Genomic DNA, 25,675 nt, shown 5'->3' on the forward strand with positions numbered 1-25,675 from the left:
ATATTGCTCAGTGAGATATCTAGATTTGCTAATTCACTTTACTGAACCATGTCAGATTTCCAAAAACAGCTGGAAACTAATTCACTCATTCTAGACCAGTGTTTCTCAAACTTAGCAATTTTTAAGATGTGTGGACTTCCTCTAGCTAGGCTATGGAGCACTGGGAATATTAAGATCCTTTTTTCCATAAAAATTGATAATTGCTTTTCAATTCTGCAAGGAAAAGGGCTGCACTTGGGGAGACACTGTTTTTTAATAACTTCATTCCCTAAAATTAATTCCCTGCCCCTTATGCTGGGCATGATGATGGTTTTGGGTCTTCATACAGAGTATCCAAGCTCATGGCATCTAATAGAGGTCCTTGTGAAACTCAATATTTGACTTTCACTTTCTTCCTGCGCACAAAAGAATGGGTAGCTTGCTAATATAAGTTAAATAACTTACATTTAAATAAACTTCATTTAGCCGATATTACAACTAATTGCTGAATTTTAAATGAACTGGCGTGGCTTGTGGAAACTGATATTCATCTTTTGTCCCCCCTACTCATTTAAAAAGGCAAGAGATTTAGCAGCTGCTCACCCAAAATACAGTCTGTTTTATTCCAAGTAGTACTAAAAAAACCCTTCCCCAGAATTGCCCAAACTGATATTTCAGCAATACATTGTTGACCCTAAAAACAATGGTTTGTAGGAATTCATTAGCACTGTAGAACTTCACTATTAATAAGGAATCGCAATCTTATTAAGACCTTTTACATCATTAGAAAATTGGAAATAAAATCTGGACTTGGACTGCACTCTTAGTGATTAAGTCTATAAGAGGTTGCAACCAGGGAAATATAGAGGAAGGTGATTACCTTACTTCCAAGTCGGAACAGAAGACAACAGCTAGTGGAGTTAACAGAAAATTCAAAAGCTGATTGAAAGCTAGTTTCATCTAAGAGGGCTTGATATTTTTGATTTTTGGACTATCTTTTTTAAAGGGCAAGATAAAATTCAGATGGTGACATGCAGTTAATTTTTGCAAAAATGGTTGAACTATTTGTTTATCAGATCTATTTCTATTAAACTGGAAATATGCTGAATTTAGATCATAGGTACTGCCAGAACCAATTACCGTAAATGCCATCTAGGGCACGTCAACATTTTCAACTTTCAATTTCCAAACATTAGGGGTGCTCAAAAGTTGTGACCTGCCTTGGGGACTGTAAAGATATTTTGGTTACTTTAATATAATTTAGATATGCTTGATAAGTAACTACATAAATGTCATAACTTTTTAACATTTTGTTTGCTTCATTTGCCATTCCAAAGTGGATGGATTGTGCCAATACATTTATTAAGAACAATGTTGGAATGTTCTTAGAAACATACTGTGGTTTGTTCTTAGAAACATACTGTGGTTAGGTTAGACATTTTTAGTCTACAGTAGACTAGCATGAGGTCGGGTAGCTTGTAGTTCACTGTGTTGTGGGAACCTAGTCATTGTCTTAGACTTATCAACGAGGCTATCACATTGAGCCATAATAGGATTAAGTTTTATTTAACTTTTTATCACTTCATTTATACATTTTCTCTAAAATAGTTAATAGAATATATTAACTGAAAAATAAAGCATTTCAGACAATTGGCTATCTTTAACATATTTCCATATATTTAACATATTTCCATCTCTGAATTGCCTTATGAAATGTCAATCTGTTTTTGTGTTTTTCAGATCCAGTGGTGGCTGATTTAACCACTCTTTCCTCCATGTTTTGATCCTGAAGATGAATGTAAAAATAATCTACTTGAATTACAGTCCAAACTTTGCTGAATCCTTTAAAACTGAGATTTTTCATTCATTTTCAGTGTTAACTTCTAGATTTATTTTATGACTTGATTGCAGCAAATTTCTATAGGATCAAATTTACTGCTGAATTTCAATCTAGGTTGCAAGAATAAGTGGTAGCAATTTCTTAGATCTCAAATGTCACAAGAGCAAGTGGATGGCTTAACACAGTAAATAAGAGCATGCACCAATTAACATTATTTTTCATAATCTACTGTGATCACTGAGATGAAATGGTGAATTGATATCAGATGCACTTTGGTTTGGACTTAGTGTTCTCTTTTTCAAGGAATGTTCCTGGAGAATTTAGAAAGTATATTGGTGCAATTATGTGTCTTTAACAGTTTATTATAGGCATTCAAGGTCAAGGTGATAAAATGCAGTGACTTTTAAGAGAGGGAGACATCCTTGGGGAAATGATTATCAGTCCACTAATTTATCTCTGCAAACAACAAACAGCCTGGTTAAACCTTGTACCTTAAAATATAATTTTGACTTCAGTGAATAAGAATGGTTTGTTCTAATCAAGTTCAATTTAACCATGATGTATTGAATAAACCTAAAGCTAAGTTCACATAAAATACTAAGCTATAAACTGTGATTTACAAATCACAAAGGCTGAGTTTATATAATTTACTGAGTCTAAATCAAACAAAATCTATTATGATTTAAAAATTGTCCCACTTCCTAGTGTAAAAGAGCAGTAGAACTGTCCCCATATTCAGAAAGCATGTTTCTCTCCTCTGGCTTTATTCTACACCCAGGCAGAGAGCCTCAGTGGCAGACACACAGATGTGGTCAACGTCACGGGTACTACATTTCCCATAATGCAATTTCTGCCTACATCTCCCACAATGCAATCTCTTAAGGAGACAGCTCTTAATTCTTAAAGTGATTAATTTACTGTCTAAGCAACACATGGAGACAATATCCTTATTGTCTCTTTGGGAGAGAATAACACGCTTTTCGTGCTTGTTTTGATTCAGATTCACGTGACTAAGTTTGAGATCATGTGATACATCATGGCTGCGCCCAGCTGGCTCTGGGTTGCCCAGCTGTTCCTGTATTTGGTCGTCCCTTCGTTCGCCGGGTTCCTGGTAGAAACCTTAGAGCAGGTAAAGGCGGAGGCGGCTTGTCCGGGAGGGGGGAGATATATGAGGGGTCTTTCATGCTTTCCATCTACCTTTTCCTTTCAGGTCTGCGGCTGCTGTGCTGGGCCCATGCGAAATGAGTCCGCAGCAGCCGTTTTCTGCGGTTCCCGGGTGGGTACGGTTAGGCGGGGCCGCTGCTGCTTAGAGAGGGACAAGAAGATTGTTTTGGGGTGAGTCGATTCGAGCTGACATGATCTGTTTCTAACCTTTATTCGGGCTCCTCCCAGTCTGGAGTTAGCCAGGTTACACCCCGGAATTGCAACGGCGCGGGCGGCGCTTATGGGGAAAATAATTCAGCGCCTGACGCAAGCTGGCAGTTTAGCAAAATGTGTTCTGTAATACAGTGCTTGAGGCCAAGTACGTTATCTTTTGCTTAACCGTGGTAACAAGGCAATCCAAAGGCAGCCCTAAAACCAGATAATTGTATCTGGTTTTGGATTCCAAGAAGCATTGTCTAGGAATATATTTTAAATGTGCCATTGCCCTGAAGAGGTCGTGATCTGATTAAGAAGGCTTATTTTGTTTTGTTTTGTTTTTTTAAAAAACCAAAAGTATATTATGAGAACCTATAAAATGAGCTTTCAAAAAAAATACTATTGTTGCTGTTTTAAAAATAAATCTTTCCTTCCTTCTTTCTATCTTTCCTCTTTCTTTCTCAATGGTGAGAACAGTGACATAGCTAGATATTATTTAAACGGGAGAAAATATGACAACATTGCAAAAATTCTCCCAGGAAGTAAGGGATGTGAAATAGAAGGCAGGTCCTCCCTTTCTATGGAAAATGCTGCCTTAAATGTATTTGCCTTGTACAGTTCTGGCATTATATTTATATGGGCATCTAGTTTTAATTTAACTTTAAAATGATTATAATGGAGTGAGGTTGATGAGATTTTAATTATGTTAAGGTTTACTGAGAGTTGAGTTTTGTGAATGTATGTTGTTAAAATACAGAAATGCATTTCTGTAAAATAAAGTAAATATACTCAGTAAATGTACTGAGAGTTCTAAATATATGGTTATTGAATTTGTATGCTAATTTTATTTTTCCTGAATTGCTGGGCACCTCATTATGCATGATTCCTAGGATAGTAATCTGAAAAATATTAATTAGAACAAAATATCTGTGTTATTATAATCTGAATGATAATTCCCACATTCTCTTAGTATTGGCTATGATGACAGGATAATGTGAGTTGAAGTTAAATGTTAAGTAGTGTACCTTTTATTTATCATTTCATTTTCCCAAGTTGATTTATTCAATACATTAATGTATGAATGAACTTTATGGTACAGTATTATCCTGAAATATTTTTTCTCCAACATCATTCGTTGGATAAAACTTAGGAGATAGGATCAGAACTTTGGTGAAGGATAAAATTGGGGGGATAGCTGCCATGAGACATAAAGAACAATATATTTCCTCCTTTATGCTGGGAGTATAAAGAACATTGATATATTTCCCCTATACCTGCTCAACAGCCAACCTTTACAAGCAATTTGATATGTCACCCACCCAATATCTGGATTTGTGCAGCATGTTAGGATTGTTGAATTCAGCATTTTGTTTTTTTTCTTTGTTCCATTTTAATTAATAAATATACCAAAAGAATCAAAAATGTTGTGGGAACTCAGTCAACCAGTGTAATTGACTACTGCATCTGTTCAAAAAATGTTATACCAACAGAAATATAACATTCGATAACTGAGGTTTGTGATATGTCTTACCTAACTATTGTGAAATATGTTTTCTATTACTCCCCAATATAAAAATTACCCAGTCCTTTACACTAGAAGTAAGAGGACTGCTTATCTCTCTTCATCTATAGGTTGGATTATGGAAACTGCTCAATGCATCAGCTGTGCTCTAGCTTCCAGGAAGTGAATACAGCTTTTGTCATGTAAGTTTAATTCATTGGACCTGCCACCGTTTAAACCTCTAATTAGAAATGATCCTTGGAATGTGAAAATCACATTCCAAAATTCCCAAGCTCTACTCTTCCCTCCCTTAACTGTCTCTCATTGCTCCCCCCAGTATAACCACTCTGGTTCAGGCAAGAAGTTTTCCTAATGGTCAGTTCAAGCACAGATTGGTATGCAGCCCCCTTCTTTCTCCAATTGGGTGACCTTGAGGCAGCAGTCTTGTGGAGATACCACACTGAAGTTTGTTTCCCAAAGCATTCCACCCCTCATCTCCCCTCCCCTCAATTCATGGCAGTCTGTCACCACAGTGAAGCACAAGCAAGCATAAGGTGGCAGCTGACAGAATTACTGGTACCATCATGTTCATAAGTCCCCATACAAGACATAGAACTGAAAGGCTTTTTTTTAATAGTAGAACTCTTTGTGGTTCTTTATTCATCCTGAACACTAGGGGAGGCTAGGGGAGACAAAAGTCAGCTTGTGGGTTCTGGCTTCCCTTTCTGAAATACCAGCAATAATTGCAAGTAATTTATGCTCAGATGCTTGTTAATGGTTTATATGTGAGTCTTTGATACATACAGGCATTACATTTATCATGTAAACAGCCATGGAATGTGTGTTCTTTTTGTATGAGCTGCTGTTGGAAAGTGTTTTAATTCTGTATTTGGGCATTTAAATTGCACATGTAATATCTGTCTTCAAGCTGGAAAGAAGGAAAGCCTCAAGATTGAGATACTTGTTTTTAAATGTGAATTGTCTCACTATAGCAGACATGATATCAGAGTGATGTACTACACTAAACATCATTCACAGCATAGAGGAAGCACAACATTGGCCTTGAATGTATTCTCTTCATTCTCTTGTTCTTAATGTAGTGATCTAACTGACAATCCATTGGAAAGTCTCCCTGAAGACCGCTTCCGTGGATTCACTCAGCTGCAGACCCTGTGAGTATTGTAAATGATGACAGATGCAAAATGAGTGGAGGCTGCTGACTTGAGTTCATTTATCAAATTAATATCCACCACACAAGAAGTGATTCTGGCTAGCATATAGCAAAAAAGTATAAAAACATGTCAAACCAAGACACATAAAACACACACACATGCAACATGAGATTTGTTCAGGAACAGAGCCACCTCAAGATCTCACTGGTGCTCTTGAGGGACTTCCAAAAAATAAGGAGGAATGAAACTGACTTATAAGGGGAGAATGTTCCATAAGGTGTGGGCATCACAACAGAGAAGGCCTACCAAGCAAGGTTTACCAGGAGATGGAAACTGTAGCATAACCTTGCCTATTATGCATTACTGCCACATTCTCATTAAAAGGATTCAGTAGAAATCCAGCTTTTCTTGGCTATTTTCACAACATTATGCATTTGGGATGTAGTTTTGAGGTTCTATTTATTTGGGGGGTGGGAATCCTATTGAATCTGCCTCTTGCCTGTTTCTGATATAATTTATGTTGATCCCCAGTGCTTTGCCCCAGAAGCTGGATTGTCCTGGAGGCAGTGAAGTATGGAAAAATATCACCATCCAAGGGAACAATCGTATCTGTCAAAACCAGAGGAGCTCCTGCAATGGCTCATTGGGACTTGGTATGGATATAGTTAGGCAAGACCTTGGGTGCTTGGGCTGTAGACACCTAAGAAGAGGTAGAGAAAGGTGGGGATTGGTGATGAGGACCCTAAAAGTAAGTTGTTTACCTCCAAACTCCAACAAAATTATTTTCAGTCTTATGAAAAAACAATAAAGAAGAGTGGCTGCCTGTTGGACCTCTGAGGCTGAGGTATGCCACAGGGTTGAGGACCCTCAGAGAATGATTGTCTCCAGGGCTAGACTTACTGAAACTCTATTAGGAATGGGACCATTAATATCCATTTCCTGGAAGAGCATGAGAGACAGCCACAATCATATTGGAGGAGGTGGTACTAAAAGGTCAAAACCAGAAGATTGATTTAGAAGCTTCTTAGCAGCCAATGCGGTAACTGAAGAATAGGAGTTAATTCTACAGTAATGGTTCTTATCTGCTAAAAACCTACCCAATATATACTGCTCAAAAAAATAAAGGGAACACAAGCAGAAGACATCCGAGATCTGAATGAATGAAATAGCCTTATTAAATACTTTGTTCTTTACATACAGTAGTTTATATACTGCTCAAACAACTAAAGGGAACACAAAACTACTGTATGTAACGAACAAAGTATTTAATAAGGCTATTTCAGTCATTCCGATCTTGAATGTCTTCTGCTTGTGTTCCCTTTATTTTTTTTGAGCAGTGTATTTTGACTCACTGCAGTTTGGGTCGTGTTCAAAGGCAGCCCCACAGACTACTACATTGCAGTAGCCTAACCATCAATTAGTAAAGCTGTGAGTCAGGTGTGAGTCACTCTTATCACTGTATGTTTTGTTGCAGTCTGCAAACATAGAACAAAGTCTAGAATTCCCCTGCAGTGAAATAGCTACAGGAAGGCAAACAGAAATAAACACGAAGCAACTCTCAAATTTCATGTTTCCACTCTGCTATCTCTTGTATGTTGATGTCAATGAGGTAGCTAAATACTATATGATATTAATCTGAGTTCTGAATTTGGCTGTTGAGGTTTTGATTTTTTTCATCTTACTCTATTTCTTCATTGATAACATATAACTCTTAATTATTACTATCAAACAGCACAGTTGCCTTGGGCAGTTCTGTTAAGGGCAGCAAAAGACTATCCAGCAGGAAGTTCTTTTGCATGATATCAGTGTTCTTGCTTAGCTATTATTTCTGAAATTTATTTTTCAGAAATGAACTGCAGCTGGGGGAGGAGGTGGCTTTTCTACATATTTCTCCAGTGGAATCTACTTCTGATTTTAGCATTAGCGTTTTATGGGCTAGTCCTAATCCTGAGTAGATTGAGCAAAATATTTGCTACATGAAACACACCTTGTACAAAAAGATATCATCAATAGTAGTAGGAGGCAAAAGACTTGAAGTGAGGGCAGCGAGGTCCTCACGTCCCGAATCTTAGGAAGATAAAAATAGGTGGTTTTGGCAGAAAGGTTTAAGGTGGGCAGAAAAAGGTCAGCTCTGCAAATGGAAGGCAAAGTATTAATGGTGTGGAAGAGACTGAAAGAAAACTAAAGACAAGAAGCTGTGAATTGTGCTGTTTGTGGAATGAGATTTGAAAAGTGAGAGGATATCCTCACCCTTTCCCCTCCACCTCCTTTCTCTACAGTTTGGGTATGTCCAGAGGGATCGCTTTGTACTTCTGATGGACCCGGCTTGTCCCAGTGCCTCTGTGTAGATCCATACCATGGCTATAAATGTTTGCGCCAGGTAAGTTGGTCTTTGATTATGATGGGATTTGTGCTCCATATGCTTTTCTTCTGGTACAAGGAGATGGGGCTCTTGGGCAAAATAAGAGCTCTTAATGAAATAGATCAGGGGTGTCAAACTCAGATTTCATTGAAGGCCGCATCAGGGTTGTGTTTGACCTGGGGGTGTGGCCAGGGTGGGCGTGGCCAGCTCAACTTCACTCGTGTTGGGAGCGCCTGTGGTGGCCCGAGCGCTCTGCCAGCAAAAACAGGCTCTCGAGCTCCGTTTTTGGCTGCGAAACTCTCCTGCAACCCTCTGCCAGCAAAAATGGAGCTGGAAGGGCCACCCACGCCCTTTGCATGCTCCATTTTCAGCTGCAATGGCCTGCAATCCTCTGCCAGCGAAAACAGAGCTCGGGAGGGCTGCCCACAGCCCTCCCGAGCTCCATTTTTGCTGGCAGAGGCACCGTGGGCCGATCCTTCACTGTTTCCAGGGCAGCCCCACAAGCCAGATCTCCAGATCCGGCCCCCAGGCCTTGAGCTTAACACCACTGAAATAGATTATTTCAACTGGGAATAATCATTACATTGTGTTAGGACTGCCTTCTTCTCGCTGAGGTTGTTGGACACTAACATCCAACAGCATTCAAGGTCTTCAGTTTGGTAAAAGCTGTGCTAGAGCCCATTTGATTCAAGCCTTTGAAGCTGATGAAAAGGAATCTTTGTGAGCTAATCAAATTAGAAAAAGCCTTCTAATTTACCTTTACCTTTCAGGGCAATTTTCCATACCTGCTGTTCTTCGGAACTTTGGGAGCCATCACTATCACTCTCTCCACCTTCCTTTGGATCACCCAGCGGCACAAAGCCAAAACCGTTTAGTGGCCTCTCCATTCTCCAGGCCCACCAACACTGCACAAAGGAGGTGCTAGTTTACAAGTCTTATCTGCTGTCTGTTGTTACCTTTGGTTTTGGAACTGATGGTTCCCAATTTTTCTGGGGGAAATAATTTTTAGATTAGAGCCTGTCAGAGTGGTTACACTCTGTTACATGTTCGGACACATGGGAGAACACTGTAGCAGTTAATGTACAGGAACATATTATTTTCAACGAGACCGGTTGCTTTGCCAATGCATACAAATTGGGACTATCAATAAACTATAAAAAGAGAACTGGGGGAAATTAATGTCTTATTGGATGTTAGATATTCTTTGGAGTGTACATTTAATTTCTAATAAAGTAAATACAACTAATCAGGGTTGTGTCTGGATATGACAAAAACCAGTGCTTGTGTGACTCCTGATTCTTTAGGGCTTAATCCAGATTTCTTTCTTCTACTATTAGAAGCAGGGAGCCTGAGAAAAAGTGCTAGTTAGAAGCAGTATATGGGTGCTCTTTTTCAGGGGAAGTTTTTCTGGATCTGGAATGTTCAAAAGAGAGCTTATGAGACATTCAATCCCATCCTTGCTCCTGTTACTTCAGGACACCTCTTGGATTCTACCATTAATGTACCCAGTTGTTTTCCTGCCTTAAAATGTAAAGGTTTATTTTAATAAATAACTGAAGCATGTTTCTTTCTCTAGCCTTTACTCTTTTCTGGGACCCGATTACTCCAAATCACCTGCTGTTCTTTCCCCTCATGCCTGTTACAGAAAGGTTGCAAGTTTGCACTCTTTCTTCAAATGTCTTCTACAAATCATGAAGCCGTTGGAAAAACTATCTGTCTGCATTCCAGGCCAAAGTTGAACTAGTAATGTGATTCTGTGTTTGAACAATACTCATCCTTGAACGCTTTGCTTCTTTCTCTCCTTCATTGTTAAAAGACTGATGTCTATTCAGCCCACTGTCCTCTGTTCGTGCAAGATTCCCTAAGCTTTTAAATCATGTCAATGCTGTATACCAAGTATTTGAAAAGTGATTATTTAAAACCATTGTTTTCATTAAACAATTAGCTGATTCATGTAGTAACTATGATTGTTTAAATTAAACCATTAGCTTATCAATTTAATAACTGATTTAAACTTTTTTTTTAAAATAAAACTTCCTTGGGATATGTATTTTTGGGACACATTGTTCCAAGGATTTGATCCACATCTACTTCCCATTTGCAAAAATAAATAAATCCAACCTTGGCTCTCTGGAGATTGCTGAGTTAGGCAAAAATGTATATAATCAGGGCAGCAGCACTGTAAGGAAAAAGCGGCTTCAGTTAATCAATAAACCAGAGAAGATTTCATAGCATGTCTGCTCTGGATTGTTTTACATTCCATCTGCTCAGTTTTGAGGCTTAGGAATGTGCTCAGATAAACAAGGAATTTGGTTTCAATGAGTATGTACAGAGAAGGTCAGATGTATAATGTAGTCAATTTTGAAAAGTCAACAAGAAAAATATAACAAATAACCATGTCAAATTATGGCAAGAAATCGAAGAGATGGAAGAATTTAATGGTATCCTGGATAAGATCAATTACAATTATGAAAGTGAATATACTTTAGTACCAACAACTGTGTCGGAATGAAGAGCCAGCAAGTATATTCTCCTTGTGAGAAGACTTCAAAACGAAGATTCCTGCTGGTTTAGACCTCTGGAAGACCATCTTGCTCAAACCATGGATGGTGCCTTTAAAGTGCACCAGGTTCATATACTTCATTTTACTAATCATTTTCAGAAATTGGTTAGCTGCTTTTCAGCTATTAGGAACATTTGGATGTACTTTGAAATCAAACTTTTCTTAAAAGACATAATTTCACAAAACTCCAAGAAGAAACAATTTGATGAGAAATATATAAAATCACAGCAATAAGAATAAATTTTGACCAAAATTTACTAGAAAGAAGATATAATCCTGACAATATTTAACTGGGAATTTAAACTCAGAGAATATGCAGTAATGACAAAATTAGCAGCATAATTGAGTTTAAATTTAAAGAAGATTTGCTTCCATTCACACAATATATCACAGCATGGTAAATATAATTACAGTCTGGCTTCTAAATATTTACAAATGCTGTAAAGTAATTGATAGGGAAAGTACAAAAACAGAAAAGCTAGAAATCTAATTTCCCCCTCTTTTCCCTTTATTGACATTCTAATTGTTAAGACAGTCAGTTTGATATAGTGTAAAAGGAACCAGTGTACAAATTGGGAGATTATGAAATGATGGGTCTTTCTAGGCAATGGATAAGTAGGTATTTTTTGGATCCTCAGTTCACTGTTTCCTTGCCTTGGTATTACTGCTTGGTTGTTATTGTTCCATAACTACTATGGAGTTATACAAATAAAAGTAAGAATTGGAAAAAAATTGAAATGAAATATTTTCTATAATACAGCTTCCTGACACTGGCATAATCACAGGTGGCTATAGAGATTTCCATTCTTCTACCATTCTTTGGACGATAACGAATTTTATAAAAAATTAAGTCTTCCCCCCACCTCCCAATTTCAAAAGCAACAGTATGTGAATCCTATTTGCAAAAATACAAAGTTCTTGCTAGGCCACAAGATGGTGCTGGAGTGCTATAATTTGTGTTGAGGGACACTGCATTTAAATTATGAATTTACATTTGCACAGAGAAATAAAAATCAGATGGCTTTTAATACACATAAAAAAAATAAACATCTAACAATTCCTAGCTAAAAACATTTATTTATATACGAATTATTTGAATCTTGAAACAAAATATTTTCTGTAGATCTGCCCTAATTTCTGGGGGGTAAATTCAAACATATATCAGAATTACTTTTAGCTTTATATCATTTATCCCAGATAAGGCATAGCAACTTCTAGTCTGCATCTTCAGGATTCTGCCCTTTGTCTTTGTATAAGACACAAAGCTTTTTCCCAGCTAGAAGAATGGATTACAGGGAACCTCTTTATGTTTATAGGCCCAAAATTCAGCCTTACCTCTGTGAATGTATGTTTCAACTCAAGATACTGGTTGGCTGGGAACATGGCCAGGCTCAGAATCTACCTCTGAACAGAAGGCAATTGATCCAATATGTATTATGACATCACGAGGTAACCTCTAGTCGAACCCTTATGTACTTGATGAAACTGGGCCATCTCTAATCATGTAGCTTATTTAAGCAGCAGTGTTACACATTCTAATGCAATTTTAATTTCAACTGAGTGTAAAACACTGAACTCTGCATGGGTTTCCCCCTGGATATCAAAACCAGGGGCCTGGAGTTCTAGTCCCACTTTAGGCATGAAAAACCAGCTGGATGACTTTGGGCCAGTCAACCTCACAGGGTCGTTGTTGAAGGGGAAAATAGGAGGAAGGAAAATTAATGTGTTCCTATTAATGTATTGAACTGTGGGGTCCTTGATGCTCTCTGAGCTTGGTTGTTTTCTTGCAAACATTTCACCCCCATGGAGTGGGGTGGGCATATTGTTTTTTATTCTTTTAGATTAGGCTTTTATTCTTTGTAAGCAACCCAGAGTCACTGAGAGTGAATGGGCGGATACCAGATAACCAGATAACCAGTGTTAGCATGAGTGCTTACCTTACAGTTTGATAATGAAATGTCTTGCAAGATACCAAGCAAGCTCAAGAGAGCATCAAGGACCCCACAGTTCAACCCCAGCTACAAATATTCTCTTATATCGTAGCTTTTTTTTTTTGAATTTTTTTTATTTAAAACAAAACAAAACATAAAACCACCCTCATTCAAACACAATTACAGACAATGTGTCGATCGCTGGAAATTCTTTTGTGTACAATCCCATATCCAAAATTACCAATATTTAATTTCTCTTATTTAACAGTTTTATATAACCCTTTGTATTATTATACTCATATAACCATTATTTAACGTAAGAAAACGTTTCATATATTTTATCATTACATTAATTTCATATTTCCTCTCCATGCTTTATTATCTAGCCATTGGTAAAACAAATCCCAAATCAAATAATATTGTTTATCTTCCTGTTCTCTAATTTCAAATGTCAGTTTACTCATTTCAGCACAGTCCATAATTTTCTTAATGACTTCATCATCAGTAGGTATCTCCTCGCCTTTCCAATTTTTAGCAAAAACAATTCTAGCCGCTGTTAAAACATTCACAATTAAAATCTCAGTTCTATCGGTAGCTTTTGTCCTCCCGCAACTACTATTTGAGTGGGCCAAATGCAACTGCCCGCTGGCAAAAAATCTGCCCACGGAATGCATTGTTTTGTTTTGTTTTGCTTTTTTGCAAGCGCTTTCCTTCTACAGCACATGCCGACCGGGCCTGGCAAGGCGCAGGTACGGTACTACCCTAAAGAGAATCTGTGGCAGAAGAATCCCACCAGGGCGGAGCTCGAAAGAAAAACGTGCCCGGCTCGGTTCGTGCTGCGCCGCCCCTCGACAGGTCATTTCCTCCCTTCTTCACCCGCTCGGCTCCGCCTCCTGGCAACGCGCTTTTCACCGCTTTCGGCCACATCACCTCCCCCTCGTGCGTCCGGCGCCGGCCGCATCCTCTGCTTTCCCCCCCTTCCTCCTCCCGCTCTTGTCTCCCGGTGTCTCTCTGTCGCTCTCTTCCCACCCACCTCCGCTCCCCGCCGCCGGGAATTCCGAGCCATCCCATCCCGCCGTCGTCCTCCACGTGTTAAAAGCGAGCTATGGGCAGCCTAGTGCTGGAGGATGGGACGGTGTTGCGTGGGCGTCCCTTTGGACTCGTGGGGACTCCAGTTGCGGGTGAAGTCGGTGAGTTTCCATGCAGGACCAAAGTGGGGCAGAAAGAGAAGGAAAGCTCTTTGCTTGACCGGTCGTACTTCTGCCTTTCCGGCAAAAGGAAGGCTGGAGGTGCTCTCCCCTCCGTCTAATGTAGAGAAGGTCGAGATACGGTCCTGTCTTCTGTCGTTATGCCCATTTGCTCAGCAGGCGCCTTTGACCCGTTGTTGGATCCCCAAATGTGCCTCAGGCTATTTGAGTGCCTTTGAAACATGCCCAGACTTGGTAGCACAGCTGTCTGTGATAGACCTGACAAGACCACATCTCTTCTTGCCTGGTCAGGCCCCTAGACTTTTCTCCCGCTTGTTACATTGCTGATCTTGGAACTAGATCAGGCTCATTCCCAGTTCAGTTAAATTAGAAAGTATCATCCTGTCTGGGTTCATCCTTCTGCTTACCTACACCAATAGTTCCCAAGGTGTTTTTGAAACATGATCACCTGAAAGGTTTCAAAGGAGTAAATAAGGAATTGTCACTCCTTATTCTATGCCCTACGATGATGATGGCCCTCCAGGGGAAAAAAAAACTTTTAAGAAAAGAGAAGTGCTAATTCATGAAGATCAAGGCTCTTGCTGGCTTCAAATTATGCCAGTTATGCTTTGGGAATAGTGGCAACATACACCTCTCAGTGCCATGTGATGGATAACACAAGGAAAGTGTGCTGTTGTGTCAGACTTTTAGAAGACATTGAATCAGTTAGTTGGCTGTTTTGAGGACAGGCTGCTGGACAGAACAGATCAATGTTCTCATCCAATAGAATGGTTCTTCTATTGCTGAGTGTAGTCATATCTGGTTTGCTGATTGCTAAAAAGTATAAAATATCTTGTTGAAGCCAGTGAATCAAAGTGGATCTTCTCCTCGTACCCTTTCTATTGAAGAAGGCAAGTCCAGAATCTGAGAACATGTCACTATCAAGAGGATAACTCAAGCTTTTATAGGACTCACAATAATGACAACAGAACCACAATAATACACATTTGTGTAGTAGTTTTGAGTGGTCAGAGCACATCATATGATTTATTTAGTTGTAATCCTTAAAGCAGTCTTGCATGGATGGATTTAGAAACTGGAAGCCCTTGAATGTTGATCTACAATCATGATCTAGACTCTAGCCAATGTTCATATTGGCTAAAAATTCAGCACTATTTGGCGGGACAGATTGCTTACTAAGAATAGTCAATATTGATACTTGTAGAGACTAAGTTTTAGTTAGGCCTTTAGTTTAATCCAGCTGCAGCTCCTCCCATGTACCACTATCTTTTTAATAAAAAGCTATAGCATGGAGAACATTCTCTCCTGGTAAGGAGACAGCTGTACTGATAGTAGAAAGCTCATATCAGGAATATGATGAGGAAAAAGCAGACATGGATAGAAGAGAGTGCCAAATGGATAAGAGGTGCTTTGAGAAGTCTGTGTATCCTACAAGTTCTTACAATCATGAGAATTCAGCTTATTCAGTGAAAAAAAAACCCTTCTTGTACTAAACAGTAGCAGCAGCATTCTTAATGCTTCTGTAATAGTGTGTTCCTCCATCTTTGAAAAGTCTATGGCACTAGAAACCTGGTATTGAATTGTTCCATGTGACAAACATCATGACTGTGTGTTCAAGATGGATTTTCTGGATGTGGAAATTGTGAGAATGGAGCAGTTGCTGATAATTGTTTATCTTGGCTCTGCCTTTTTTATGTTAGGAATATTGTGCAGCTGTAGAAGTGAATATAGCGATATGGCCTGGGATTCCACACTGGGTAAACTGCAAACAGAGATAAAAAGGTGACGAGCTCAGTATATAGATCCCTGCATTTGCTTTGATGTTTCCTAGAGAAATTTGGACAGGTCAGCAGTCCACTCTATCCAGTCTTCTGAAAAGGCTGCTGATGTCGCATCTGATTTCTTTCCCTTAAATGCTCCTTTTGCCAGATGCAGCAGAGCGCTAAAGGACTGAAGTAACAACTACGAATGGGCTGGAGAAAGATTATTCAGTTCTTAGGCCTGGTTTGCAGGAGAGTCATTTGCCAAAACCAATATGGGTTTTTGCCAGGATCACTAATCCAATTTGTATCGTTTCTTGGAATCTACAGTGTTCCAGACTGGCATGGTGGGTTATCCTGAAGCACTGACAGATCCCTCCTATAAATCCCAGATCTTGGTACTGACGTACCCACTGATTGGCAATTATGGTGTTCCTCCAGATGAGTTGGATGAATATGGTCTCAGCCGGGTAAGTATAGCATTGGCAGAAAGAAACCCATTCTTAAATGTTAAAATAAACATTTCAGATTGCTTAGCATTGAGATTTAATTTCTGGATGCCTGGAGACCAGGTGCCAGAAATTATCCTGGCCTAGTTGAAGAGTTCTAGGAATTTCTGGCATAGCCAGCTTGGTGTTCACATACTTCATCTGCTCTGTCAGTGCAATGCTATAAAATTGACAGACAACATATCTAAATTTGGGTTATCTGCATCTTAGATGTAGAGATTTGATTTGATTCATATGTGATAAGATTAGATTGTTTTCCAGAATAATCCAGTGTCCTGAATTAGACTAATGATTCATACCAAATAATCAAAACACATTGGATACCTTTGAACTAATTGGATGAAATGAACTGGATTAGAGGTTCATGCACTTCTAATCTGCTTGCTGAATTAGATCAGTTTGTAGTCTTTCTTAACTACCGTGTATCCCTGAAGTTGTGGAGAGTTTCAAAGAACAGGAGAGAAACATATTTTTTGGCTCTGGGAATGACAGCTGAAAGTCAGCTGCAGAATTTCTTCTAATGAAATTGTTGACACAAATGATGGATATAAATATATATACCATATTTTTCGGAGTATAAAATGCACCTTTTCCCCCCTAAAAGTGGCTGAAAATTTGGGTGGGTCTTATACTCCTAATGTACTTTTTTCCAGCCCTAACGAGGCGCTAACGAGGCACTAGCAAGCGATCTTCCCAGCTTTGCCTGCTCATCCACTGAAGCATCTCCATGCTTTGCTCCAACTCTCAGCTGTTCTTTAGAAGCTTTTTTTCAGCCCTAACTAGGCACTAGCCGAGTGAAGCAATCTTCCCCCTCACCCCCACCCCGCTTTGCCTGCTTTTCTCATTGCTGCTTCCTCTCAGCTGTGCCTTAGAAGCTGTTTTTTATCCCCAAGCAGGGGATAAAAAACCAGCAAACTTAATGTGCTGAAGCTGACCAGACTAAGAACGCTAGCCAGATGAATACCTGGTAGGCAGATTTTTTTCCTCCTATTTTTCTCCCCAAAAACTAAGCTGCGTCTTATATTCTAGTGTGTCTTATACTCTGAAAAATATGGTATATAATGTACATATTTCAAATAAATAAATAAAGTGTTTTGGGGACTTGAATAGAAGGGGATTAGGAAATTTTTGTGATGATGAGATATGTTTCTTTATTAACTCTTTGCTTTCCCTCCTGTAGTGGTTTGAATCTAGTGGCATTCATGTAGCCGCACTGATTGTCGATGAATGCTCTAGAAATCCCAGCCACTGGAGTGCTACACGCTCACTGGATCATTGGCTGAAAGAAAAGGGGATTCCTGGTTTGGAAGGTAAGCACTTCCTGTCAGAAAGACTTGTGCTAGGGCAGAGGTCTCCAACCTTGGCAACTTTCAGACTTGTGGACTTCAACTCCCAGAACTCTGGGAGTTGAAGTCCACAAGACTTAAAGATGCCAAGGTTGGAGACCCCTGTGCTAGGGTTTGCCTCTAGAGGACCTGGTGAGTTGCAAGTTGAGTTGCAATATCTCTCTCATGTGCTCCTTGAAAGCCATAGTGGGGTGCTGGAAGGCTCAGTCCTTTCTCCCTTCCCATTTAATATTTACCTGAGGGGCTATTGGATGGGGTGATCTGACAGTTTGGGGTAAGGTAGTATCAACAGTATGATATCCAGATTTATAATTTTATCCCAAGCCACCTGAATGGATGCCATGGATATCCTATTCCAGTGCCTGGAGGCTGTGAAGTCTGGATGGGGCACCACAGGCTTTGGCTCAACCAAGCTAGACTGTTGTGAATTTGGACCTTTCAGTTTCAGGGATTTTCCACCTTTGGTTCTGAATGGGATAGCATTATCTGAGAAAAATCTGATCTGGGGGTGGGTGGTCTTCTTGGACTTATGGCTCCTGCTGAAAGAGCTGGTGGCAGCTGTGGCTATGAAGGCCTTTGCATATGTTTGAGTGGTTCATTGGACCAGGAGTCCCTGCTCATTGTCACTCATGCTCTTGTGACTTCCCATCTGGACTCCTGGAGCACAGTTTAACTAAGGTTGCCTTTCAATAGCATTTGGAAGCTTCAACTGGTGCTAAATGCAACAGCAGTGGTAATAAATGGTGTTATTTACTCTGCACATGTAACAACTCTACTTCATGAACTGCATTCATTGCCAGTGTGCTTTTGATGCAATTCAGGGTGCTAGTTGTCACCTTTAAAGGCCTTCATAATTGGGGCTGGGTCACCCTGTTTTTTCCCAGTTGTTTCTAACTGCCCAATCCGATATGGCAGGATGGGCATGCTTTGGGTCCTGTCAGCCAAGGATTGCTGGCTGGCAGTCATACAAATTGAGTGAATGAAGGAAGGAAGGAAGGAAGGAATAAATAAACAAACTCTTCATTATGCAATCACTGATTACATTCCAATAACATTTTCACATGATTACTGGATCTCTCACTTTTTTTAAGTTCATGCATTACATTGAACCATGAACTAAGCAAATTGGGTTCCCACAATGAATTTTCAAGGAAGTTAGAAGAGATAACACTATTCATTAAAATTCTGCTTTGTGAATAATTGCAAACTTAACTTAAGAGTCCAAGAGTGGACAGACTGATTCTTTTAGCCATTTGCTCCTTGGCTGGAGGACTGCTGGCATTTGGAAGGTTCATAGCTTTTAGAGTTGGATGCAGTTTGAGAAATCCTCCTCCTTCAGTGAATTAGAGAGACTTCTGTCTGAATTGCTTCCAGATGTTATCTGGATGTTCTGGACTTAAAATTGTTTCAGCCTCTTTTGCCTAGGCAACAGCTTCTGCACATATCCATTAAGGTAATCTTCCATTCTTTCTACACAGACAAAAATTTATTTCTGCAACAACAATCTGGGGAAGTAGGTTACTCTGAGAGATTGTAGGAGAAGTTCTGTCACTCTATACAGGTGGCCTTGACTTATGACCATAACTGGGCCCAAAATTTCTCTTATAGAGTAAGACATTTAATTGAATTTTGCCCCATTTTATGATCTTTCTTGCCATAGTTGTTAAGTGAATCACTGCAGTTGTTAAGTTATGACATGGTTATTAAGTGGATCAGGCTTCCCCATTGAGATTACTTGTCAGAAGGTCGCAAAAGGTGATCACATGACTTCAGAACACTGCAACCATCATAAATATGAGTCACTTGCCAAGTGTGAAAAATGGTCCTGTCACTTTTTCAATGTTGTTGTAACTTTGAATGGTCACTATATGAGCTGTTGTATGTCGAGGACTACCTGTACTAACAAAAATCAGAAGCAGTACAATAGCACCTTTTCTGATTACCAACATCTATTAAAAGACATAGGCTTTTCTGACATTTCCCATCAGATGGGACTTAATTGATATAGGATTTAAATTGGGAGGAGAAGAAAAGTTGACTCTGTGGATGCAGGTTATATGTGAGATAGATTACCTGCCTCCATGAAGCCACTCTGCAATGAAGTGAGATGCAGCTCATGAAAGCTTATGGCTTTTAATAACGTCTATTATTTGGAAAAGGGTTCTTCCTGATTTTTTTTTGCTGGGAATAAGAGTAAGTGACCCAAAGTTAACCACTGAACTCCATGACTAAGTGAAGGCTTAAACTGGATCCCCTTGCTTGACATCTAACAGATTAGATGGAACACTTGTCCACATAATTGTATTTCATTAGAAATACAGGGAAGCAAAACTGTGATAGAATCAACATTATTGATAACTGTCAAAATATGAAGATAGTTCGCTTGTTCCAAAGTTCCCAAGGTAGTCTTAGCATAGATAGAAATAGAGATTATCCTGTCTGTGAATTCTCCCGGTGATTACAGAACCACATAGTCTACTGATATAGTCCATCCTTTCTAACGGTTCATTTCTCCTGCAGGAATTGATACACGAGCGCTAACCAAGCGGATCCGGGAAAAAGGGAGTATGCTGGGAAAACTGATACCAGAGGGCGTCCATAGTTCACACCAGCCATTTGACGATCCAAACACACGGAACTTGGTGAAGGAAGTCTCACTGAAAGTAGGTTGGAAGGGAAGAGACAATGTGGGCAAAGCAAATTGGAAGTGGCAAGCAACAGCAATGGAGATACTGTATAACATTCAGAATAGGAGAGGGGTTTCTTTAACTATTGCGTTTGGAAAAAAATAAAAGTCCATTTAACATCTTATTTGTAATGAATTATTTTTGAGAAGAAGTTCTCTGATTCAATGGTCCCTCCTTCTGCCTAAAAATATACACTCTACTGCTTCCAAGTGGCTCAGTTCTTTCATAGAACCTTTCTGCACCAAAAAGTTATTATGTTATAAGGTTTCTATAGACACACAACTTATAAGGTTATGGGTGGTTCACAACAGTAATAAAAGCAATTAAAAGCATAAAGACCAATCAGTTTTGTTATTGTTGCAGGATTCCACCTCTGCTTTGTACCAATACTTGGACAGGAATTTAAATTAGATATGCATTGTTGGGGGAAAGCCATTCATGACTGGAGGGGTTTAAGGAGGAAGGGGATTATCCCAAGAGTTTACAATCTTCCAAACCATCACTCCTTTCTTGCTTCATCTGTATCATTAATAGTAGAGGTATAGGATTAAGTGTGATTTATTGGCCACTGTGCTATAAACTTCAGCATACCTACTTTCTCCCTTATGACTCCATAGAAACCTCGTTTGTTCAACCCTGGTGGGTCTGTGAGAATCACAGCAATTGACTGTGGCCTGAAATACAACCAGATCCGGTGCCTGTGTGCTCGTGGGGCAGCTGTTACTGTGGTGCCCTGGGATCATCATCTGGATAGTACGGGTAAGCATAACTGAGTGATGAGTATGGCGTTCACAGCTCCAGATAGGTGGCTTGTTTTAGCTTCGGAGCAAAGAATGTTCATGCTTGTGGAGCCCAAGTGGCTAGTTCAAGAGGAAAAATAATAACAGTTAAGGTCATAAAGAGAACCAGTTTGGTCTGGTGCTTAAGGTGCTGATTTAGAAACTAGGAGACTCTGAGTTCTAGTTTCATCTTACGCGTGAAAGCCAGCTGGCTGACTTTGGGCCAGTTGCTCTCAGCCCAACCCACCACACGTGGTTGGAATGGTGTGGAAAAAGAGGAGGAGGAAGGAGGGTTATATATGTCCACCATTTTGAATTACTTATAAAGTAATAAAGGCAGGATAAAAATGAAATAAATAAATGGATAATGCCTTCTGGTACCTCATTTCTTCCCCCAGAATTTGATGGGTTGTTTGTTAGCAATGGTCCTGGAGATCCACAATTCTGCCAAGAAACTATTTCCAGTCTCCACCACGTGCTGGAATTGCCAACTCCAAAGCCCATCTTTGGCATCTGCTTGGGTCATCAGCTGCTGGCTTTGGCCATTGGAGCTAAGACTTACAAGATGAAGTAAGTGTTTGTGTGGATATTTGAAATAGCAATAGCACTTAGGCATATACTGCTCCATAATGCTTTACAGCACTCTCTGAGCAGTTTATAGTATCAGCATATTGCCTCCACAATCTGGCTCCTCATTTTACTGACCTCGGAAGGAGGGAAGGCTGAGTCAACCTTGAGCCCGTCAGGTTCAAATTGCAGGCTGTGGGGCAGAGTTAGCCAGCAATACTGCATTCTAACCACTCGCCATCACAGCTCTTAAATAACCAATAGATACCTCTTCAATGATGTTGAGCAGTCTAATTCTTCAGTACTATAGTAAATGTTAGGTAGTCCTCAACTTATGACTGGTCATTTAACATAAAGCATGTCTGCCTGTTGTAAAATATCATGCCGGCACTCTTATTGTCCCTGTCACATGATCACACACATATGGAAGACCAGACCTGAAATTTATTGAAAACACTGGTGTTTGCTAGTGTTTTCCCCTCCAGCAGCATTAAATGCTAGCGAATGCCAGCATTCTGGGCCCAGCCAAGATGGCAGTCATTGAGCAAAGAAGTCATGTGGTTCTCATTTAACAATCGCTTCACCCAACAGCTGAGATTCTGGGTGGATATGGAGGACTACCTGTAGCTTGAAACAGAGGAATATTTTTTTTCTCCTAAGTTAAACCTTCTTCCCCTTCAAATTCCTCCTCAGATACGGAAACCGTGGACACAACCAGCCTTGCCTGCATGAGGGATCCCAGCGCTGCTTTATCACATCGCAGAACCATGGTTTTGCAGTAGATCCAGCTAGCTTGCCATCCGGCTGGACTCCTCTCTTTACCAATGCAAATGATCACTCTAACGAGGGACTGGTGCACGAGTCAAAGCCATTTTTCAGGTAAGGGCAAGCAAGAGAAAAGGAGGTTAAACGAGTGAGTTGGGGCACCCTTCTTTATTCTGATTTGATGCAGGGGTGAAATGCTCCTGGTTCAGACTGGATCGCCTGACCCAGTAGCAATGGCAGCGGGTGGTTCGGAGAACAAGTAGCAAAAATCCCTGGTCCCCCCCTGCCCAGCTAAGCCGCGTGATCATCAGAGGCTTTTTTTTTTAAAAAAAGCATTTTTTCTACAACCCCTTTGGCCAAAAAAAATGCTTTTAAAAGTAAAAAAAAAAAGCATTTTTTCTACAACCTCAAAGAGGTTGCAGAAAAAATGCTTTTAAAAGAAAAAAAAAGATGGCCACGCCCACCCAATCACATTACCCCCCCACCAAGCCACGCCCACAGAACTGGTAGTAACAATTTTTTCATTTCACCACTGCACCAAGCTGGTGTGTTCAGGAAGCATTATGAGGAATGTTCTCTTCTCCACTGTTACATCCCAAAATTTGATATTTAAGGTGTGCTAGTTATGATTTGTGTGTATGTTGTCAAGTTTTCCTAGCAACTACATGCAGTTTTATAGGCAATGTTTTCCAAAGTGGTCTTTCTATGGCTGAGTGAGTGTGACTGGCCCAAAGTCACCCAGCTGGCTTATGTGCCTAAGGCAGGACTAGAACTCAGTTTCCCCTACTCTTTTAGCACCTTAATCACTATATCAAAGACAGGAAGTAGCTATCAGATCTAATTGCCATTAGTAGCCCAGTCTTCCATCAGTTTCTCCAATCTAAGACCGTCTCCACACCAGATGGCAAAAAATTCTAGGTTCTTTTATCAGCCAAAAATCTTCCTTCATTTACTTCTGTTGAGACTTGGAATTCTCACCTTGGGTTCATAATGTGCACACTTCGGTATGCCTTGCATCATGTTTCCCCTTATCTGCCTTTGTTCTAAATAAACAGCCCCAACTGCTGTAGGTTTTTCTTATAGGAGAGCTGCTCTAAAAATTTTGACAGACGACTAGAGAGTGGTAAGGTAAAGGTAAATGTAAAGATTCCCCTCGCACATATGTGCTAGTCATTCCCAACTCCAGGGGGCGGTGTTCATCTCCGTTTCAAAGCTGAAGAGCCAGCGCTGTCCGAAGATGTCTCCTTGGTCTCCGGCATGACTCAATGCCAAAGGCGCACGGAACACTTTTACCTTCCCACCAAAGGTGGTCCCTATTTTTCTACTTGCATTTTTTACGTGATTTCGAACTGCTAGGTTGGCAGATGCTGGGACAAGGGAGCTCACCCCATTACGCGGTACTAAGGATTCGAACTGCTGAACTCCCGACCTTTCGATCGACAAGCTCAGTTTAGCCACTGAGCCACCCTTTGAAGAGAATGGTATTGCATTGCATTGTTTTAAGGGGCTTGGATTGCACCTGTAACATTTCTCTCCCTGTTTTCTCCCCCTGTCTGATTCCAGTGTGCAATTCCACCCAGAACACAATGCGGGGCCGATGGATCTTGAATGTCTTTTTGATGTCTTCTTGGAGACAGTGCAGGACACCATTGCTGGAGGGCAGAGCCCTAAAACAGGTGGGAGCTCTGTAACTGAGTTGGCTTCTGCAAGCCTGGAGATACAGGCCTGGCTTTACCTCCATGCTGCCCCGTATAGTCACCAGGTTGTGCCCTTTCTATACAGTGCTTGCTAGTCTCCTGGCAGGGTCGAAGCTCTGGTGGGTCCACATATGGGTTGAAATTACTGCAGTGATCATCCGGGCATCCCTTTCTCTTCTCTCCCACCTCTAGTGTGTAAACGACTGCAGGACTGCCTGCACGATTCAAAAGTCCTGCCTGCCATCAACCTACCCCGCCCTCACAAGGTGCTCATCCTGGGCTCTGGGGGCCTTTCTATAGGGCAGGCAGGTGAGTTTGACTACTCTGGCTCTCAGGTGAGTGAGTGAGGAAATGGAAGTCAAAAGGCAGTGGGGAAAATTGCAAAGTGGAGTGCAGGTTGAGTGGAATACGCACAAGCAAAAAGAATTAAGGGCTTTTGTTGATGGCAAAGTCACAAGTGTGCTTCAGGTATTTTTGTTATGGAGGAATCATTTCTTTTGTACTGATACAGGGCAATAGCTGATCTCAGTTCACCTTGGGCTGCATCATAAAGAAGCAAGGATTATTATTATGGTTAGTTGCACAGTCAGCCAGATGACTGGATCTGACATTTTTATTCCTCTTTTGAGTCCTTCCCAAGGATCTGGGATAGGCAGAAGTTATTTTGATGGTATTAAAGGTATCGTAGCAGGATGTAAGCTGTTCCACGTAAATCTGTCTTTTGTAATTGACTGATGGTGATTTTGTCAGTGCTGATGGTTTTCAAGATATTTGGGGATTGCACCCAAGGCATCCATTACTGTTAGTACTATCTTTGCTTTCTTTTATCATTATTATGATTTTACACAGGACCTGGCTTTTTTATCCACCTATTGAGTCAGTATTATTTTAATGTATATGTTTCATAACTCCCAGTAACTTTAGATGGTTTACAAATTGTTAAAAACATTTTTAAAAAGTAACAATCCAAGAAGCACAAAACAAAGATGGCGGAGAAAACAATGGGAACAAGGAAAGGGAAGAAAAGGAGATGGGTAGACAGTAACAATTTGGTGGCATTTGTTATCCGTTCATATCATGAAAGTGAAAAAAGAGAAGACAATGGGCCAGGATTAATCATGGTTTATTTCAGCAAATTAGTTTCCCAAAAAAGAACTATGTCTTCATTCTAAAACTGTATTCACACATTTATCTTGATTACTGAATTCACAACAGTTAATTTCCTGGTTTTGCATAATATATTTAGCCATAAAGTAACAGTAAAGGAACCAAATGGACTGAGTTTGCCCAACACACTGGGCCCAAATTCACATTAGCCAAATTTCCCATGCTGTGCCAATTCAACTGCTAACTCTTTAATAGACCTGGTTAATACATTTTTTGTTTTGATGGTGTTGCCTTGTGAGTGGCTTTACTACATTGTCAGGCCTACGTGCATATTTTGACGTGACTGGTGTTGTGTTGCAAGGATGACAATTTATTCAGTCATAATCTCACTTCCCACCCTCCCAGGCCATCAAAGCTCTGAGAGAAGAGAATATCCAGACGGTGCTCATCAACGCAAATATTGCCACTGTTCAGACCTCCAAAGGTTTGGCCGACAAGGTCTACTTCTTGCCCATTACTCCTGACTATGTTACCCAGGTGAAT

The 25,675-nt window shown here is 40.2% G+C and overlaps 2 protein-coding genes and 1 long non-coding RNA gene across 3 annotated transcripts in view; 2 read left to right on the top strand and 1 right to left on the bottom strand.

Annotated features, from left to right (window-relative positions):
• Positions 1-2,704: 2,704 nt before the first annotated feature.
• Positions 2,705-10,211, top strand: ATRAID (all-trans retinoic acid induced differentiation factor). Its single transcript, XM_034421132.3, has 8 exons — positions 2,705-2,948; positions 3,030-3,154; positions 4,811-4,882; positions 5,780-5,851; positions 6,383-6,504; positions 8,131-8,231; positions 8,984-9,131; positions 9,790-10,211. Exons 1-7 carry the CDS (start codon positions 2,856-2,858, stop codon positions 9,086-9,088), a joined length of 690 nt encoding a protein of 229 aa, XP_034277023.1. The 5' UTR covers positions 2,705-2,855; the 3' UTR covers positions 9,089-9,131; positions 9,790-10,211.
• Positions 5,632-12,184, bottom strand: LOC148116969 (uncharacterized). Its single transcript, XR_015731609.1, has 2 exons — positions 12,112-12,184; positions 5,632-10,392 (listed from the first exon to the last, which is right to left on the bottom strand). It is a non-coding gene; the product is annotated as an uncharacterized LOC148116969 (long non-coding RNA).
• A 1,381-nt stretch (positions 12,185-13,565) lies between these two features.
• CAD (carbamoyl-phosphate synthetase 2, aspartate transcarbamylase, and dihydroorotase) overlaps positions 13,566-25,675 on the top strand; it is a 41,847-nt gene continuing 29,737 nt past the window's right edge. Inside the window, exons 1-10 of the mRNA XM_034421130.3 lie at positions 13,566-13,897; positions 16,006-16,145; positions 17,365-17,494; positions 20,051-20,193; positions 20,835-20,976; positions 21,395-21,566; positions 22,257-22,442; positions 23,892-24,004; positions 24,218-24,360; positions 25,538-25,669. Coding sequence (XP_034277021.1) covers positions 13,813-13,897; positions 16,006-16,145; positions 17,365-17,494; positions 20,051-20,193; positions 20,835-20,976; positions 21,395-21,566; positions 22,257-22,442; positions 23,892-24,004; positions 24,218-24,360; positions 25,538-25,669 — 1,386 coding nt within the window. The 5' untranslated portion in view covers positions 13,566-13,812. The remainder of the gene's footprint in view (positions 13,898-16,005; positions 16,146-17,364; positions 17,495-20,050; positions 20,194-20,834; positions 20,977-21,394; positions 21,567-22,256; positions 22,443-23,891; positions 24,005-24,217; positions 24,361-25,537; positions 25,670-25,675) is intronic.

The sequence above is a fragment of the Pantherophis guttatus genome, chromosome 1 (genome assembly GCF_059756535.1).
Source record: "Pantherophis guttatus breed Tessera chromosome 1, ASM5975653v1, whole genome shotgun sequence".
Taxonomy (NCBI): domain Eukaryota; kingdom Metazoa; phylum Chordata; class Lepidosauria; order Squamata; family Colubridae; genus Pantherophis; species Pantherophis guttatus.